At 41.6% G+C, this 19,743-nt stretch overlaps 1 protein-coding gene across 1 annotated transcript in view; it reads left to right on the forward strand.

Annotated features, from left to right (window-relative positions):
• The window catches only part of nek10 (NIMA-related kinase 10), a 351,428-nt gene that overhangs the window by 227,046 nt on the left and 104,639 nt on the right, over positions 1-19,743 (forward strand). The window contains exons 23-24 of the mRNA XM_041183993.1: positions 1,075-1,258; positions 1,939-2,025. Of these exons, the coding sequence (XP_041039927.1) occupies positions 1,075-1,258; positions 1,939-2,025 (271 nt within the window). The remainder of the gene's footprint in view (positions 1-1,074; positions 1,259-1,938; positions 2,026-19,743) is intronic.

Consider the following 19,743-nt stretch of genomic DNA (forward strand, 5'->3'; position numbering starts at 1 on the left):
TGTATGTATTCATATATCCTTCTTCTCTCATTAGGTGTTTAACTGTCCACCAGCAATCATGGTTGAATGTTGTGAGGCTGCAGAATTTGAACTGATCAACTGTGAGATTTCTTAGCTCTGTTTAAAACATGCTGCGTTCACTGTTTAGCCTGTGTTGTAGCTTCACCAGATTGGCATTGCATTTTCAGATACACCTGCTACTGCTCTCAACATGCTCTTCTACATTCTTAATTGAACCAGGTATATGTATTGTATGTGTGTGCAAAAATGTGCAGTGGGTAAAATATAAGAAATTAAAATGCATAGAATGTCAAAACATGAAAACCTCAAAATCAACCTGAAAGAATGGGATCTGGGATAATGGTAATGAGGGATTTGCTGGGCCATGAGGTTACAGGTTGAAGTGGTATGCAATTCAACCTCTGTTGACCCACAGTGTCTCACGCTTACTGAATTTTAAATTGCTAAATCTGTTCTTAATCTATCCTACTTATGACAGTGGTAGTGCCACACAACAGATTGAAGGGTGTTCTTAATGTGAAGACAGAGCTAGACTTCCACAAAGACTGTGCTGTGGTCACTCCTACCAATTTTCTCATGGACACATGCATCTTCAACAGGTAGATTGATGAGGACAAAGTCATGAAGGTTCTTCCCTTATTTTGGTTCTCTCATCAGCTGCTGCAAGCTCAGTCTGGCAGCTGCGTTCTTCAGGACTCAGCCTGATGAGGCTCTTTTTGTATTTTCACCCATCACCACATTCTCTTCTTTTTGGTTGACCCTTTCTGCTCTTTGCCCTCAGCAAAGTGAAACATTCAGGCCAATCCAGGAATATCTTCACAGCTACGGCAATTCTATTCTTAATTTAATGTTGCACTACAGAGATTTTCTTGGATCCCTTTGACCAACCAAATAAATATAAGTTATATTTTTAATCACACGTTGGCCATTGAACTTGCAAGTGTCTTCCACAACAATTAAGCTGCAGTATAGATTTGTTGTATTATGTAGTAAATTGTGCAATAAAATGCTAAATTATCTTGCTGCATTAACGTTTATCTTCTTGAATTTAAGCAGCATTATGATAAGTCAAGTCTGGGAAGCAGCAGTGGAACAGCCAGTCTGAAGAGTGAGTCATCGGAAACAAGTGATAACCCATTAGATGACACACATGCACTGCTTGTTAAAGATAGGGATGAGAGACTGAATGATGCAGTATTTCTTGAGAACATTAATTCTGCAGAAAACACAGAAAAAGGTATAATCGAGGTTCTTAACAACATTAAATAGGTAAACATGATGTACTGCATAAATGGTTAACCCATCTAAAATGTTACTTAATCCAGAACTAATAATACAAATAATTTGGTTACAATATATTTTATGTTGTAAATTATTTTTTGACATTGTGAAAATGTGAATTGTCAAATAATATTTCAGGAATTTTGTACACAATTAGAATATAATCATTTACAAGGACTATATATTAGTATTTTCATAGTATTCTTAAGGATATGAGTTATTTTAATTATCATACTTGATAATGTAAAATGGTTATTCTCAGAATAAGGGGTAGACCATTTAAGAACGTGATGAAGAGGAATTTCTTCAATCAGAGGTGGTGAATCTTAGAATTCTATACCCCAGAGGGCTGCGGAAGCTCAATCATTGAGCATGTTCAAGAAATAAATCGATATTTCTGGATGCTATTGACATCAAGGAGTATGGGGATGGCATGGGAAAGTGGCGTTGAAGTAGATGATCAGCCATTTTGTAAATGAATGGTGGAGCAGGCTCAAGGGGCCAAGTGGCCTACTCCTGCTCCTATGTTCCTATGTTATATACCTATAGAAAACGAGTGAAACTGTAAATTGCTAACACTGTTCTCATATGTCCTCAGTTTAAAATGTGTCAGTTTTTCTTTCTGTTATATTGCAGATATATGTCCAGAAATGGATAGTGAATTGAACATCTCAGATCACTCCGGCAGATCCAGTCCTAGCCCCATAAAGGATTCTACCCTAAGTAAGTGTAATGAATTATATAAAAAAAACACAACTATCTATACCAGTTTGCTATTATTTTTAAGTGCTTCAGCACATCTGTCAGTCTGTAAAATGAATGGATTCTGGAATTTATACAATTTTTGTGAAATTGCAATGTGTATTTAAATCAACTATAAGGAGTAATTTTACAAATTCTACTTTTGGTTCAAAGGCTCTCCTGCTGGAATTATATTTCTGGACTATTTGGGTGAAAAATTCGGATGTGTGTTATGGAGGTCTACATTTTTTTTATTCATTAGGGATGTTGGCATCACTGGCTGGCCAGCATTTATTGTCCATCCCCAATTGCCCTTGAGAAGGTGGCGGTGAGCTGTCTTGAACCACTTCAGACCATGTAGTGTAGGTACATGCACAGTGCTGTTAGGGAAGGAGTTCCAAGATATTGACCCAGTGACAGTGAAGAAACAATGATATATTTCCAAGTCAGGATGGTATGTGGCTTGGAGGGCAACTTCCAGGTGGTTCCCATGCATCTCTGTCCTTGACCTTCTGGATGGTAGCAGTTGTGGGTTTGGAAGGTGCTGTCTAAGGAGCCTTCCTGCAGTGCATCTTGTAGATGGTACACACTGCCGCTACTGTGCATCAGTGGTGGAGGGATTGAATGTTTGTGGATGGGATGACAATCAAACAGCCTACTTTGTCATGGATGGTGTCAATCTTCTTGAGTGTTGTTGGAACTGCACTCATCCAGGCAAGTAGAGAGTATTCCATCACACTCCTGACTTGTGCCTTGCAGATGGTGGACAGGCTTTGGGGAGTCAGGAAGTGAGTCACTCACTGCAGGATTCCTAGCCCCTCTCCTGTTCTTGTAGCCACAGTATTGATATGGCTAGTCCAGTTCAGTTTCTGGTCAATGGTAACCCCCAGGATGTTGGTAGTGGGGGATTCAGTGATGGTTAATTTTCTCTTGTTGGGGATGACCATTGCCTGGCACTCGTGGAGCATAAATGTTACTTGCCACTTGTCAGCCCAAGTCTAAATGTTGTCCAAGTCTTGCGGGATTTGGACCTGGACTGGGTCAGTATCTGAGGAATTGTGAATGGTGCTGAACATTGTGCAATCATGAGCAAACATCCCCACTTCTGGCCTCATGATGGAAGGAAGGTCATTGATGAAGTAGCTGAAGATGGTTGAGCCTAGGACACTACCCTGTGGAACTCCTTCAATGATGTCCTGGAACTGAGATGATTGACCTAATTGGAGGTTTCTTTCTACATTTTGTGTCACTGGCTGCTTCGTGTGTAGCCCATATGGTGTTATTAAATTGTCGTGATGCATCCAGGTACAATCCCATGTGTGTACCTAAAGACTTTAAATGCTATCATGATGTCAGTGACCCAAACAAGCTAATGCAATGCCAGGATACCAAATCTGATGAATGGATGTGCACACAGCATCATCATTAATCAGTCCTGAAACAATAAACATTATGAAGCAAGATGGACCGTTCTGGGACAAATTAAACTGCCACTCAATGAGTTGCAGATGACAATGGTAGGTTTTGCAGACTGACTCAGGATAAATGCATTGTAAGTGCTACCAGGTTAGCTAAAGCAGAGTTTGTGAAAGCACAGAGAGTTGGAGCAGTTTGGAGTTTTTGTTGACCAGAGGTATGGAAGTATTTGCAGTACCATTTGATCTGCAACATGAGGACGACATCCAGAGGAGGAGGCAGTAAGGGGAAAGTTCTGCAAGGAGGAAGGAGGAGGGTCCTCCATAAATGGCCCTACCCACAAAAGGTATTCTGGGAGCATAATTCCTCCTATGCTGCTGCTATGTCCTGGGAGCAATACTAGGCATTAACCTCCCTTGCCATCTGCTCCCTTTTTCTTCTGAGGCTGTATCCGGAAGGCCTCCTGCTCCCTGATGGAAACATGGTCCCCACCTTACCTGTCCAGTGCTTCCAGTCAGCAGTATTGAAGCGCAGAGCCCTTTTCCTGGCTTGATACACCATCTTTGACCCTGAATGTTCCAAAGTGATTGTCTAGAAGCCTGCAGTGCATTGCTGCAGCTTCCCTTTCATAGGGACTGTGCTTTCAAAGGGGGAGGACTGTCTTAAGCATGAGTTAGTTCAGAATGCAACTTGGCCCTTTGGAGTCAACAATGGCCACCAGCAATGCAGAGACTAGCTCAGTGCGGAAGGTGCTTGGGCTATGCTACAAGTCTGGAAGTGGAATGAGTGCAACAATTTTATGTATTGCCCATCTCTATTGGAACAGGTTGCAAATTGCAACCACCGCACTCAAAATACATTCCTATCCAATTTCTTATCCATTGATTGGTGTTATGACCAGGATGGGAGGAGTGCGTGTTTGATCCAGCCCCAATACTCCGCAGGCCGTAACATTAATTTAAAAGTTTAATCTTCTCATTAGAATAGCCAATCGTCTATTCCCTTACTGATGACAGAATAAAAGAGTCTTCAACCAGGCTTCTTTCAATAAACTCAGAATGACTATTATAAAATGAAGCTTCTTTTTGACAAGTTGCAAGTACAGATTAACACACAATTGTAATCAGAAATATAACTGTCTATCTTTTCCTAAAGAATTCCCAGACAAACAAAGGACAAAACAGGTAGAGTCTCTCTGCAGAGATGGGCTTTAGAGGATGGGTATTATAAAATAAAGGATAAAGTCTGCAAGGTCTCGATATTGTTGACCTAGAATTCCGTCATGTGAAGATGGGCTGCTGGACATCTGGAAGTTCTCACTAATTGGTCTCAGCTTTGCAGGTCCAAATGCATACTATTTACACTCAGATGAAGGTTCTCTGGCTACCGGTTGACAGCCACACACAATTTTAGGCAAGGTAGAGAGAGGGCGCCAGATAGGGTAGCCTTCCTTCCTCAGCTTGTGCCCCAACAAGACTCCCCTCAAAACCAGCAGGTTCAAAACAAGTTTTTTCTTCTCCCTCTGCCATGTGATTTCCAGCACGTTACCAGCCTTTTCCTTCAGCAAGTAAAACTCTGCATCAGGAGTTTGTAAAACTACCCCTGTAAAGTTGAATGTCGGTAAAGAATAATTCATTTTAGACAGCCTTTTCCAGGTTAGTGAAACACACTAATTTGAAAAATACCATTTCCAGATCACAATACCAAACCTATTGTCACTATATTCTATGCAGTGACAAATTAGAAATATATTTCCATGCATGATTTAGAGTAATTTCTTGAAATTGGAACAAAATGTTTTTGTAAATGCCTGTAAACTTCCATCTTCATCAACTTCAGTTTGAATTAATTGGCAGTACAAGGAATTCACCTGAGACTGGCTAGTTGTGTCCAGTATCAGAAACTGCTGTTGGTGATTGACCTGTATGACCCAGACTGCAAAGGTGGACATTTTGACCAAAAGCATCTGTTACTGTCTGTAAAAATAAGAGATGCTGGCTGCAAGATTTGAGAGAGGAAAGCAGGTTTGTGCTCCACAGAAGTCAGAGCTTCCACTGCACCAGCCAACCATTGGGTGACATCTGCTTGTGCTTCAATAGAAACTGCGACACCTGCATCAGTTGCTTCTTCATGGTTGAATGCTCTAGTGTGCTAATGGAGTTGGCCTCAAATTCCACGCTGGTAAGGGTAAGCTCCAAGTTCTTCACAAAGCCCATGCCAAATTGGTGCCTGACTCCTCCATGATCTTTGACAGTGCCACAGACATTCTGGCATGCTACCCAATGCTCCATGCATTTCAATGTTGATACCCATCATCCTTTTTCTGTAGACCCCCCAATCAAATTACTCATCTGAGTCTTCTGCAGCAGAACTCCTGTGTGGCCTCAATGTATAGCAAGCTGGCACTTGAGCAACTCTTGTTTCCTACCTGGGCTTCAAGCCGCTCGTGGCCAATGACTCACCACTTGTACATCCCGCCTGTAGATTACCCTCTAAAGTATAAGTAGTACCAGTATCTGAGCTGATGGCTGCAAGTGTGATAATGAATAACAGTGTTTCTTCATCATCACCATCTTCCTGCCCTTCCACTTCTTTTCCACTGCCAGGCAGTGGAAAAGAAGCATGTGGACTGCAGTTCTTGGGTATCTAAAAGACACGGTAGGTTTGTGGTAAGGGGAGGGATGGAAAACAAAAAGTACATACATACACCAAGTGCAGTTTCTAAATCAGAAGAGATTATGGGATGAAGTGGAAGCAGGATGCGAGAACTCCATCACCATCAATAGTTTCAATGCTGCCATTGGCCACAGCCTTAAATCATGGTCACTCCAATGATGGCGAGCATCATCTCCTCCCTGGGTAAACCCATACAACCCATGCCTGTCCTCTGTCCATTAGGTGCTTCCACTTCTGGTTGTGCGTCATCTCATCCTGCAAGAGAGATTGAAGTGTGTCAGTCATTGCAGTGCAATGTGTTTAAATGATGTGGCTGACATCGTTGAATAGCTGGTAAAGTGTGCAAGATGTGAGATGTGAGTACTTAGCTTTCAGCAGAGCTAAGTGAGAGTGTGAGGCGAGGCATGTGAATGTTGTGTTGAGTTATGACTGGTAGTGATTGTTGATAGTTGGGTGATGGGAGAGTGATGCATTCAGCAGTGCCTGAGTCTAGTGTGGCAATTATGGAATATGCATTTGAAGAGGCGCTCCCTGACCTTGGCTACTCACTGGAGGCCATTGAACTTCTTGTGACACTGCATCCAGCTCCTCAGGGCTATACTCCTGACATTGATGGCCATAATCATCTGCTCTCACTGCTTCCTGAAATTTTGTTCGGAAGGCCTTCTGGGACCATGCAGATAGGTCACATCACTCCTCCTCTGCACTTCTTCAACCCAGGCCTCCAGTGCTGTGTCAGAAAATCTTGGAGCCCACTCTAATCCAGAATTCTTCTTGCTCACGGTTGTTTGTGTAAACAGTTCTAGCATTTGCTACAGCCAGAATGCATCTCCCCTTTAAGCGGTGTTAACATCTCACAATTTTACTCTCCTGCCGTGTTTTGGGTGGGCGAGCTGACCACAGATTTTTCAGTTGGGTTGTGGGGAATGCACCACCCCTCTCACCCCGAAAATCCACCTTATTGGTTCAAATCCAACAATGGCAGCTGAGGAATTTATATCAACTAATTAAATAAATCTAGAATGGTATCAGTAATGATGGCCATGAAACTCCCAGATTGTCATAAAACCCCATCTGGTTCATTGATGCCTTTTATGGAAGGGAATTTATTGTCCTTACTTGGTTTGGCCGAAATATGACTTCAAACCAATAGTAATGTGGTTGATTCTGCCTTCTGATGGCTAGCAAGGCATTCAGTTGTATTGAACCGCTACGAAAATTAATCAGAATAAAAGGAGACGGATGACCCAGCATTGACCTAGGCACCTGGAAGAAACATTTCAGTGTAGTAAAGGTGTAGATTGTACTCTGAATAGGGGACTCCCATGTCCACCACCAAGACTGGCTTGGAAGGTCCACTACTGACCGAACTAGCTGAGTCCTGAAGGACATAACTGCCATGCTGGCCTGTGACAGGCAATGAGAGAACAAACATGAGGGAAACACTTACTTGACCTCACCCTCACCAAACACCTGTCATAGATACATCTGTCCATGACAATATTGATAGGAATGACCAAACAGGCATGGAGACCGGGTGCCATCTTCATACTGAGGACCTACTCCATCATATTGTGTGACACTACCAGTGTTAAATCGGATCAATTCAGAACAGAACTAGCAGCTCAAAACTGCATCTGTAAATGCTGTAGGCTATCAGCAGCAGCAGAATTGTATTCAACTACAATCTGCAACCCAATGGCCTGGCATATCCCTCAATCTATCATTAACATTGAGCCATAAGACCAACCCTGGTTTAATAAAGTGTATAGAAAAACATGGTAGGAGCAGCACCAGGCATATCTAAAAGTGAGGTGCCAATCTGATGAAGCTACAACACAAGACAACATCAACAGTGTTAACCACATGCTGTTGATAAGCTAAGCGATCCCACGACCAACAGATCTGATCACAGCTCTGCAACCCTGCCACATCAAACCATGAATAATAGTGGACAATTAAACAACTAACGGGAGTAGGAGGCTCCATTAACATTCCCTCCCTCAATGGTGGCAGAACCCAGTACACGAATGCAACCGACAGGGCTGATGTGTTTGTAACCATCTTCAACCATAAGTGCCGAGTGAATGTTCCATAGTGGCCTCCTCTTGAGGTCCCCAGCATCACAGGAGCAGTCTTCAGCCAATTCGATTCAGTCCATGTGATGTCAAGAAATGGCTGAGTGCACAGGATACAGGAAAGGCAATGGGACCTGACAACAACTGGGCTGCAATGCCGTAGATCTATGCTCTAGAACTAGCTGCACTTCTAGCTAAGCTGTTCCAGTACAGCTACAACTCTACAGTCTACCCATCAAAATGAAAGATTGCCCAGGAATGCCCTGTCCACAGAAAGCAGAATGTTTCCTCTTCTGGAGAACAGTATAACAGAGGTCATAAATATAAGAGAGTCACCAAGAAATCCAATAGGGAATTCAGAAAAGAATTCCTTATCCATAGAGTGGTAAGAAAGTGGAACTTGCTACTGCTGGGAGTATTGAAGCAAATAGTACAGATGCATTTAAGGGAAAGCTGAACAAGCATTCAAGGCAGAAAGGAATAGCTGTTTACCCGTATTCCTGCCTAATTCCAATATCCTTTCACCCCCTTATTAATCAAGAATCTATCTAGCCCTGTCTTAAAAGTAGATTTAGATGAGAAAAGGTGGAAGGCGGCTCAAGAGGAACATAAAAACCAGCATGGACTAGTTGGTCCAAATGCCCTGTTTCTGTGCCTATGTAATCTGTGCAAAATCCAGCAGGTCAGTTATTGCCCCACCAGCCTACTCTGAATCATCAGCAGACTGATGGAAGGTGTCCTTGACAGTGGTACTTACTCAGCAATAATTTGTTGCTGTTGAAGCTCTGCCAGGATCGCAACTCCAGACTTCACTACAGCCTTGCTCTGAACATTAAAAGAGCTGAATCCAGAGTTGAGTTATGGGTGACTGCTTTTGACATCAAGGCAGCATTTGAACGAGTGTGGCATCAAGGAGCCCTACAAAAGTTGCAGTCAGTGGGAATCAGGGGAAAACCTTTCCACTGCTTGGAGTCATTTAGCATGTAGTACAATGGAAAATGATTGTTGTTGTTGAGGCCAATCATCTCAGCCCAAGAACATTACATCAGAAGTCCCTCAGGGTGGTGACCTAGACCCAACAATCTGCTTCATCAATGACCATCACTCCTCCAACATCAGATCAAAAGTGAGGATGTTCACAGATGATTGCAAAGTGTTCAATTCCATTCACAGCTCCTTAAGTAATAAAGCATTCATGCCTGCAAACAGCAAGACCTGGCCAACATTCAAGCTTGGGCTGATAAATGGTAAATAACATTCACATCATACAAGTGCCAGGCAATTAATATTCAACAAAATAACTATCCCGGGCTATATCAGACTTATCTGACACCTGCTTTGCGGCTGCTTTCCTGCCTGACAGTTAACCAGATTGTCAGTCAGGTGGGTGACCTACTAAAATATTAAAAAAGACATCTTGCTGTTAATTTCTGGGAGATCTGGAAAACCCTTGCCACCCCACCTCCCATTGTTCTTTTGAAAGCCCCAAATAAACATACAAACTAGGAGCAGGAGTAGACCACTCAGCCCCTCGAGCCTGCTCTGCCATTCATTAAGATCATAGCTGATCTGAATGAAACCTCAATCTCAAATTCCTGCCGACCTCTGATAACCTTTCACCACCTTGTTAATCAATAATCTGTCTAGCTCTGTCTTAAAAATATTCAGGACCACCTTTTCACCTTCTACCACCTTTTGAGGAAGAAAGTTCCAAAGACTCTCAACCCTCTGAGGGAAATAATTTCTCATCATGTCTTAAATGAGCAACCCCTTACTTTTAAACAGTGACCCCGAGTTCTAGATTCTCCTGCAAGAGGAAATATCTTCTCCACATCCACCCTTTCAAGACCCCTCAGGATCTTAAAAGTTTCAATTAAGTCACATCTTACTCTCCTACATTCCAGTGGATACAAGCCTAACCTGTCTAGCCTTTCTTCATGAGACAACCGGCCCATTCCTGGTATCAGACTAGTAAAGGCTTAAATGCTTTCCTGATTGCTTTCCAGTACTCCTAATTGTGCTGAACCAGATTGTATTAAACATTGGTGTCCCGTTGAACCTTATTTTGAGCTTCAAACCCTTTAACCTAAAATGCTAACCTCCATCTGGCAGCATTACCAGAATCTATCTCCATGCTTTTACCATCTCCAAGCCCAATTTCGCCAAAGCTTCCCTCACTTACTCCCTAAGACAAATTCCAAATCATCCGAATGGCCATTACCACATCTTGTTCTGCACCAAATTTTTTTTTTAAAAAAACATTCATGGGATGTGTGCATCACTGGCTGGCCAGCATTTATCAGCGATCCCTAATTGCCCTTGTTCAGAGGGCATTTAAGAGCCACTGGAGTCACATGTAGGCCAGACCTAGTAAGGACAGCAGATTTCCTCGAACAATCAACAATGGTTTCATGGTCATCATCAGACTTTTAATCCCAGAATTTTATTGAATTCAAATTCCACCATCTGCTGTAGTAGGATTCGAACCAGAGCATTACCCTTGCTCTCTGAATTACTAGTCCAGCAGCAATACCACTACACCATTGCCTCCCCACCACTGTTCATCCACTGCCATGATTGAATTCTTCATTGAGGCTTAAGGAACCTGAATCCTCATTTACGAATCATATTATAGCTATGCCCTCATATATACGTCACAGTCCCTGACATTTGCAACTTTGAATCTGGTCCCTGGTGCAGTCTTTTCTTCTGATCTACAAATCAGTAGTACAGCTTTTATTGGCCTTACTCTCTGCAATTCTGTTAGTGAAATCCTCCATTCTGCTCTTTTTCTTCACAGCTTTGAGGGCCTTCAGAAAACTCTTCTTGACTGCTTTCAGACATCCCTCAAGTTCAGCATTGATTTATTCTCTGTAAACTGATTTTAGTTGTTTACTGTGCCAAAAGCATACAATAAATGCATATCGTTACAAATATAAATTGGTTTAATAGAATGTTGATTCTACTAACCTAGTTAAATGCATTATTTTCTTTAAAAATATCACTCTTAAAAAGAAAATTAGGCCTCTATGATCTAAAGGACTTAACTTTAATAGTGAAGGCCTAACAACTTTTGTTATTTTTGTAATCTATGACTACTGAATCTCAGACTTCTTATGACGCACAATGAGGCCATTCAGCCATCCTGCGTGCATCGGCTCTGAGTGAGCAATTCACCTAGTGTCATTCCCCTTCTTCCAATAACCTTGCACACTCTTCCTTTTCAGATAACAGTCTGATTCCCTTTTGAATGCCTCAATTCAACCTGCCTCTACCACATTCTCAGGCAGTGCATTCCAGACCCCAACCACTCGCTGCGTAAAAACATTTTCCCTTGCGTCGCTTTTGCCAATTACTTTAAAATCTGTGCCCTCTTGTTCTCCTTTTGTGAATGGGAACAGTTTTCCCCTATCTCCTCTGTCCTGATCCCTCATGATTTTGAATACCTCTATTAGAATTCCTCCCAGCCTTCTCTTCTCCAAGGAAAACAGTCCCAACTTCTCCAAGCTGTCTTCATAACTGAAGTTCCTCCTCCCTGGGACCATTCTCATGAATCTTTTCTGCACTCCTGTCAATGTCTTCACATCTTTCCTAAAGTGTGGTACTCCAGCTGAGGTGAACAAGCATCTTATAAATGTTCAACATAACCCCCTTGCTCTTGTACTTTATGTATTGTTGTGGTAAAAAGATGAGACCACTCAAGTCTGAGAGTTTCTAGTAAGCAAAGATTTTATTCAGGCATATGCTGGGAGATCAGCCCTGGTTGCTTTTCCAAAGACCTCCTCTCCGAATACAATGACTGTGATACAATTGATAGCTCTTGGCTCTCACATAGCAAAATACTTTGTTACAATCCCCCATGCTCATCACTGGCAATATCTTACACATATATCATCTTATCAAAAGTCTTCTGTAGATGTTCCCTGTTATCTCAACAGTTTGGGCATTTTGCCTCAGCAGGGATGCGTTCGTGTCTGGGGCTTAATGACTCCCTGTCTGTATCCTGAACTCCTTAACACCTTGTTTACTCAAGCTGTGAAGGCCATTTGTTTCACAGCTTGTAATTCTTAGCTGGTTCTCACAGTATTGGCAATATTTCCCATCATCCCTGGAAAGAGCTCCCATGGCTGCACTGGCCTACTTTAAAGCTGTTAATATTAATACTATATTTGCCTATTTTTAAAGCTGCTAATGCACATCTTAATATCAGTTTTAATATTGAATGACTTTATTACCCCACTTCAGTTCCTGCTTTTGGACTCTTGGTAAGTCTAGCCCAGGAGTGATATTCCTCCAGATACTCTGCTCACTAGTAGGATCCCTGGAACTTTCTGGAGGCTGGTGGGCTTTGGGTCTGCTACTGTACTCTTACGGCTTTGCCCAAGTCCTACTGACCTAAGCTAGGCCTGGAACCATCGTTTCATTAAATCGCAAAATCTTCGTAAATGTTCCTGATTTTTGAATTTTCTGGGAGGGGAGTTTCAGTTGCAGTGGATACCGAGGTCTACCGTTTATTGGTCAGCATTACCATCTGTCCTGCTAGGATACCATCAGTCTTGAAAACAGCAAATACAGAGAATAACCATTAAGACTGCAACAGGTGGTAACTGCTGCCACCCTCCCTACTTCCCACCAGTTATACTGCATCCTTGCCATCTTGACCCAATTACTGGCTGAGTCCTCCAATCTCCTAGCCTTTCAGGTAGCCAGGTTCACCTGCACCCTTCCCCTTGTGATTACTTGATGGATTTGTTCCATACACCTCTTGGTAACGGTCAGGGCCCTTTCCACTGCTGCCCGAGCCATTCGATCCTGGGTATCGATGTTCAACGTACTGTCCCACCATGGACTGAATATATAGCCAGTGAGGGCCCTGCCTGTAAAGTGAAAGTCCCCCACAATAAAGGAATCAGTGATCTGTCAGCAGAAATCATGGTTATTGTCACACTCTAATCCTCCAAATAAGAATCTTGTCCTGTCCGCCAGAAAGCACCACTGTGTAGGGGAAGTTTGGACTACCCTGAAGTCCCCTTCAAGAGATTTAACTGACAGCACAATGGCAGATTTGTTACTGTTGGATTTTAGGGCATTACAGGAACCGATGATGTAATGTTGCGATTCAATATAACATTCTCGTGTTGTCATTAGGAGGGTGCTATTCTGCCCTGGGACCTTATAACCACAGGATCCTACCTGGTAAACCCACCTATTCTTTACCACGCCCAGAAATTCAAATTTATATCCCTCCCCCACTATATGTTCTGTTAGTATGTTCCTGTGTCATATTCAGAAATTTTATTGTGTTTTGACACAGCAGTTGCTAATTCTGAGTTATTTAAAAATCCCAGAGGGAAACTTTAAACAACTATCATAACCTATATTTTTAAGTGGTATGTTTGAGATGCAGCTCTAAATTCAGGAGTCAGATCACCAGTTCGAGAAGTTTTTATTATCAAACTACACGAGACATTTATTAATTTACACAAGTTAAATATATACACATGGCTACAAATTACTATCATAACTTCTAACAAATTCCCAAACTAACCTCCATTAAGGCAACAACAACCTATAGACTTTAAGCAGACAACAGGCAAAGCATTTTCACCGTACAAATTCAAAATGAGGTTCCTTTACAGACACAGTGACAGGCTTTGATCTTACATTGCCTTTGCCCAGCACACATGAAACTGCTATCTGTTATACCTAGCACATCTAATTGAATGTAAATTTTCATTGTATCACCAGCCCCTTTGAACTCCACCTCTTCTAACAATAAAACCCCTTTCATAGTACCAATTTTACTTATGTAAACATTGCTTAGTCTCTGCTAGCTAGGTGCCAGATTTCACTCCCCCTCTTGAATGCTCTATTCAACAAAATGCAAATGCACTCCACCTCTCTTACATCTCAAAACTAGTATACATCAAAGCATCCAGACTAGCTGGCTTTAATCCAATTAAGACACACCCACAAACTAAACCCCTATTTTAAAAGAAAAATAATTTCCAATAATATACATTAGTAACTTCATGACAATTGTGTCCTTCTTGCCTCCTGCAACAGGCAGTGTAACTGCTAATTCCTGTCATTCTTCCTGTAAAGTGATAAGATCTCATTTCTTCACAGCCCGATATATGTGTCAAGGGTGCTGTACCAAATCTTATATCTTCAATATCTGACCTAACATTATCTATCAAGTCCCGAGCCAACATGTCACATACTCTTCCCTTGGACTGTGAGTCAATCGTATTAATGATTTCCAACCTCTCTAGTTTCCCTCCCTCTGAGTAGCTGCAATTTGTATTCAGTTTCATGTGCTGTAAATCGCAGTCCTCCTGCAGTCTATTTTGCTACCTGGGAGGCATAAGTGCTGTAGCTTTTGTTTTGCCAATAAGGCCATGTTGAGGTTGGTCAAATTGTAGGTCACCTCCAGTGCACGCGTTGTAACATCATGTATTATCACTTCGGGTTTCCCAATTCTAGTTATCCCATCCAGGGGTGGTGACATGGTGTCTGGGCACTTGGTGGGTTTCTGATACCCACAGGTTGACAAATTAAAGCATGTCGTATTGCTATAACCAAACCGTTTAACAATATTGTCCCTCTAATCCTGACTCTCAAACCAATATGGGCTGATTAGTCCATCCCTGTGTTGGACACAGATACCATGCCCAAGCTGGTGTTGTACACTCTCTTTATGTCCACATTTCCAGCTGTGTCATTAGTGTAAAACATCAGGCGATGTTACCTGAGTCAAAATGTCCCCTTGCAATAATATTACCTGAATAACAATGACTATCAGTAGTGACTCTGATAAATCCAAATGCTCAGTTTCTTCATCCACTCTCCACTCATTCCTTTAGGTAGCTGCATGCATTGTCCTGGATGCAGACAGGTGGCTTTATTGATGTTCATGGTGGGCACCTCCCATGCTGCTGTTATTGTTAAGAGGGTGATTACTGCTGCTGTCCTCCAGATTGCTATTGCTCTGAGGATTTGTCTGAAATTAGATAGTTAAGTGAGCTGCTGGCTGCTTTCCTGCTGACGGAAAAAACCAAGATATAAGGTTTCACCTGTGAGCAATGCTTCCAAACATACATGTGTCACTAGTCATCATTATCCAGTAAGGTCCATGCCATCACAGGGTAGATCTAGTCATTCTGGTGCTCCCTTAACCATTACCTTATTTCTCACTTCTGGCATGTCCTGGGGGAGCCGCTCAACTCTGCCTGTCATCATGGTATTATCCCAGTGGTTCTACTTTTTTGTAGCTCATGTGCACATTAATATGGTCAGTAATACATCTAATTATCCTTTCTCCAAATCTCCCTTTACCTGTATCCACCTTGTGGTAAATTGTTCTTAAGTATTATTTCTCCTTACTCTTCAATTGCCTCAACCACAGATTCCTTATGCTTTTATCTTTAAGTTTTTTTTACTCCCTCTGACAATGATCATACTAAGATTCGCTAAAGGTCAGTTTCTCTTTTGCCTTGATCATTTAAAAATATTTCCTTACGCTTTAAGGCCATATTAACCATTTCATTTCAAAGAGAGGTCCCTGTCTCTCGATCTTTGCTCATCTCCCCCTGTGCGGTTCCAATGTCTCAGGTGATGGCCGGTTTATCAAATTCAGTTCTCTTAAAATTTCTTATATTGTGTCTGTGATGTTTTTGTTTAATGTTTATGCTTTTTTTGTAAAAAGGACATTTTAGTTAAAAAGAATTGTTATATAAAACCTGACAGTAGGGTGTGCTAAGTCCTGGATGTATTGCTCTCTGGTGGAGAATAAGGATTAAAGGAACCTTCTGTTTATCATACAGGAAGTTGGAGTTCAAAAGCAGATAGTTGTGTGTGTATTCTTAATTGTTAAGAAGTGGCAAAACACTTCAGTGTCCTCTTTCCCTAACTCTATCTCCTACCCTTAATCATTTCTTCATACCATTTTACACATGCAATAATTACCATCTTATCTCATTCAGGTTGTCTGGAGAGACTTTACAGTAAAAAAAATTCGTATAATATTTTTAAAACAGAAATCGAACATTTCTATTTGGTTCCAGGCATTAACATGTTTTGCTTCCTTGTCATCATCTTCTTAAACAAGATTTTATTTTCTCAAAAGTAACCCATTATATTGTGTTTGACATTTTTTCCCCCTATTTTAAAATTATCCCAGATTCAAATAGCAGTATTGTATAATAGCAGTATTAACTCTGTCAAAAATTAGATTTCTGCCAAATTTGTCAAGGTCTCGGGCTTAACTTTATATTTTGGGAACAGACTTACAAATGCATTTGAATTAATGTCATTGTTGTCAAACCTTTTGAAATAAAAATTCCCTTGAGAACTTTATTGGGAACCAAACCTCAAATTCTAAATTGTGTAAATTACAATTCTTACAATCAAATTAAAACTACCTCTTTCTCATGTGTATGAATTTGAATCCAGATTAAAAGTCCCACATGTTTATCAACACATTATCTTGGATAGCATCATAGTTTTTCAAAAGTAACCTGCTAAATTACACTGCACTTTTCGCATCTCAATTGTCCTAAATTCAGTTAGCAGTGCTGTTGGGCTGCAGATTTCCTTTCATATTTAATTCATCTCTTCTTCAAAAGAAACCCCTTTTTATCCATAGAAGCCATCTAGACTGTTTTTTCCCCTAGAATCCCTTTGAATTTCAGGTAATTTTTCATCAAAACTTTAGAATACCAACTTGCATGAACTAAAATTAATCCATCAATTCTAATCATCCTGAAAGCTGGTGGAAAGAGTTAACTCCCTGCTAGTCTGAAAGAGGGGGGTGCAAAGGCTGGTTCATTTCAAACAAGGAAAACCTTAGAATACCTTCGAATTGTGATTATTTTTTGCCAGAAGTCTCAACTCAAATCTTATAATTTAAAACATTAAAATGTTTGAGCATACTTTTCCTGTAATCCAACTCATAATCTGAGGCTTTTAACTCAAAAGTGCTGAACTCCACACACTAAATGACAATTTAGGGAAGAAAACACACTAAAGCTCCCAAACAAATTTTTCATTGCATGCATACACTTCATTGCACACAAACACACACATATATAAAAGGTATGTATATTTCCATTCTTATAACATTTATCTTAACAACCTGAAGCTTTCATACACTAAATGAAACTTCAAGTGGCAGTGGGGAGAAATAAACGGATCTTTGAGGCTCCACCTACAGGGACAATCAAAATGACCGAAGCTCTCATTTCTTCTGATCCTGCCTGTCACTGCTTATTAAATCCCTAGGGGTACATCCCCCACTTCTCTCTCTCTCTCTAGAACAGAAGCTTTAATGACTTAGATCAATTTTTTTCTACCTCATGTTATTTGCCAAAAATTCAGTGGGGGACATTTTGGTTCCTTAATCTAAATTTTTGTCCACCATAGTTGATGTTATCTTTATAGTTCCAACTACTAATATTGCTTCCTTACTGGGAGACGGATCCCTCCCCATTTCTCACTACACCGGACACTAGGAGACGGTCAATACCATTTTACTGCACCGTTTTTTTCTCTTCACCAGACACTAGGAAATGGCCAGTACTGTTTTCTCACTACACTTTTAGTTTACCCTGGAAACAATTACCCAAGGAACAAAATCCTACTTATGGTGCCACACGACCTTTAGTTACTACACTCTCAAACTCATGTTTGTTTGGATCCTCATACTGACCCACCAGCCTGCCATTTCGAACAACGACTTGTTCTTGAGTGTTGGCTAGATTTCCCATCATGCCTAGAAAGAGATCCCATAGCTGCATTTGTCTACTTTAAAACTGTTAATATTCATCTACATTTGCCTATTTTTAAATCTATTAATGCACATCTTAATATCAGTTTTAATATCGAACTACTTCATTACCCGACTTCGGTTCTGACAAATAAAGCTTAAGAAAATGTAAAAAGGCAAAATACTGCAGATGCTGGAAATCTGAAACAAAAACAAAAAATGCTGGAAAAACTCAGCAAGACTAACAGCATCTGTGGAGAGAAAGACAGAGTTAATGTTTCGAGTCCGTATGACTCTTCTTCAGACCTAAAGAGAAGTAAAAATGTGATGAAATTTATACAGTTTAAAAGGGGGTGGAGCAGGTGAAGCTGGATAGAAGGCCAGCGATAGGTGGAGGCGAAGGAGAAATTGACCATGATGTCATAAACAAAAGATCAAAGGGGTATTAATGCTGTGTACTGGCTTAAGGAGGCACTGATGGTGACATTAAGGATAGAAGGCAGAATGTATTAATACAGACAAGGGTAAGCACTCTGGAAAGAACAACATGAACAAGTGACAGATGGCCTTAGTGGGGCTGGGGTGGGAGGAGGGGATGGTGGTGGGAAAAAAAGATCAAAAATAAGATAAAAGGTGGGGATAAATCAATGAATAAAAATGAAAATGAATAAAAATAAGTGGATAAAAAATAAAAATGAATGTTGAAAAAAGGGGATGAAAAAGGCGCGAGGATGGAGGGGAGAGTTCATGATCTGAAGTTGTTGAACTCAATGTTAAGTCCAGAAGGCTGTAAAGCGCCTAGTCGGAAGATGAGGTGCTGTTCCTCCAGTTTGCATTGGGCTTCACTGGAACATTGCAGCAGGCCAAGGATGGACGTGTGGGCATGAGTGCAGGAAGGTGTGTTGAAATGGCAAGCAACAGGCAGGTCTGGGTCATGCTTGAAGACAGACTGAAGACATTCTGCAAAGCAGTCACCCAGTCTATGTTTGGTTTCTCCAATGTAGAGGAGACTGCACTGGGAATGGCGAATGCAATGGACTAAATTGAGGGAAGTGCAAGTGAAATGCTGCTTCCCTGAAAGGGGTGTTTGGGCCCTTGGATGGTAAGGAGGGAGGAGGTTGCATGGGAAGGTGCTGTGGGAGGGGGATGGGTTGATGGAGGAGTGCACCAGGGTGTCCCAGAGGGAACGGTCCCTACAGAATTCCGACGGGTGGGGGTGAAGGGAAGATGTGTCTGGTGGTGGCATCATGCTGGAGTTGGCAGAAATGGTGGAGGATGATCCTCTGAATGCAGAGGCTGGTGGGAAAAGTGAGAACAAGGGGGACCCTATCATGGTTCTGGGAGGGAGAGGAAGATTTGAGGGCAGAGGCGCGGAAGATGGGTACAGATGAGGACCCTGTCAACCGCAGTGGAAACCTTAGTTAAGGAAGGAGGAAGACATGTCAGAAGCGCCGTTTGGAAAAGTGACATAATCGGAACAGATGCAACGGAGGTGAAGGAACTGAAAGAATGGGAAGGAGTCCTCACAGAAAGCAGGGTGTGAGGAGCTGTAGTTGAGGTGGCTGTGGAAGTTGGTAGGCTTGTAATGAATATTGGTGGACAGTTTACCACCAGAAATTGAGATGGAGAGGTCAAGGAAGGGGAGGGAAGTGTCAGTGATGGACCATGTGAAAGTGATAGAGAGGTGGAAATTGGAAGCAAAATTGATAAATTTTTCCAGGTCCAGACAAGAGCATGAAGTGGCACTGAAACAGTCATCAACGT

The sequence above is a fragment of the Carcharodon carcharias genome, chromosome 3 (assembly GCF_017639515.1).
Source record: "Carcharodon carcharias isolate sCarCar2 chromosome 3, sCarCar2.pri, whole genome shotgun sequence".
Lineage (NCBI taxonomy): Eukaryota > Metazoa > Chordata > Chondrichthyes > Lamniformes > Lamnidae > Carcharodon > Carcharodon carcharias.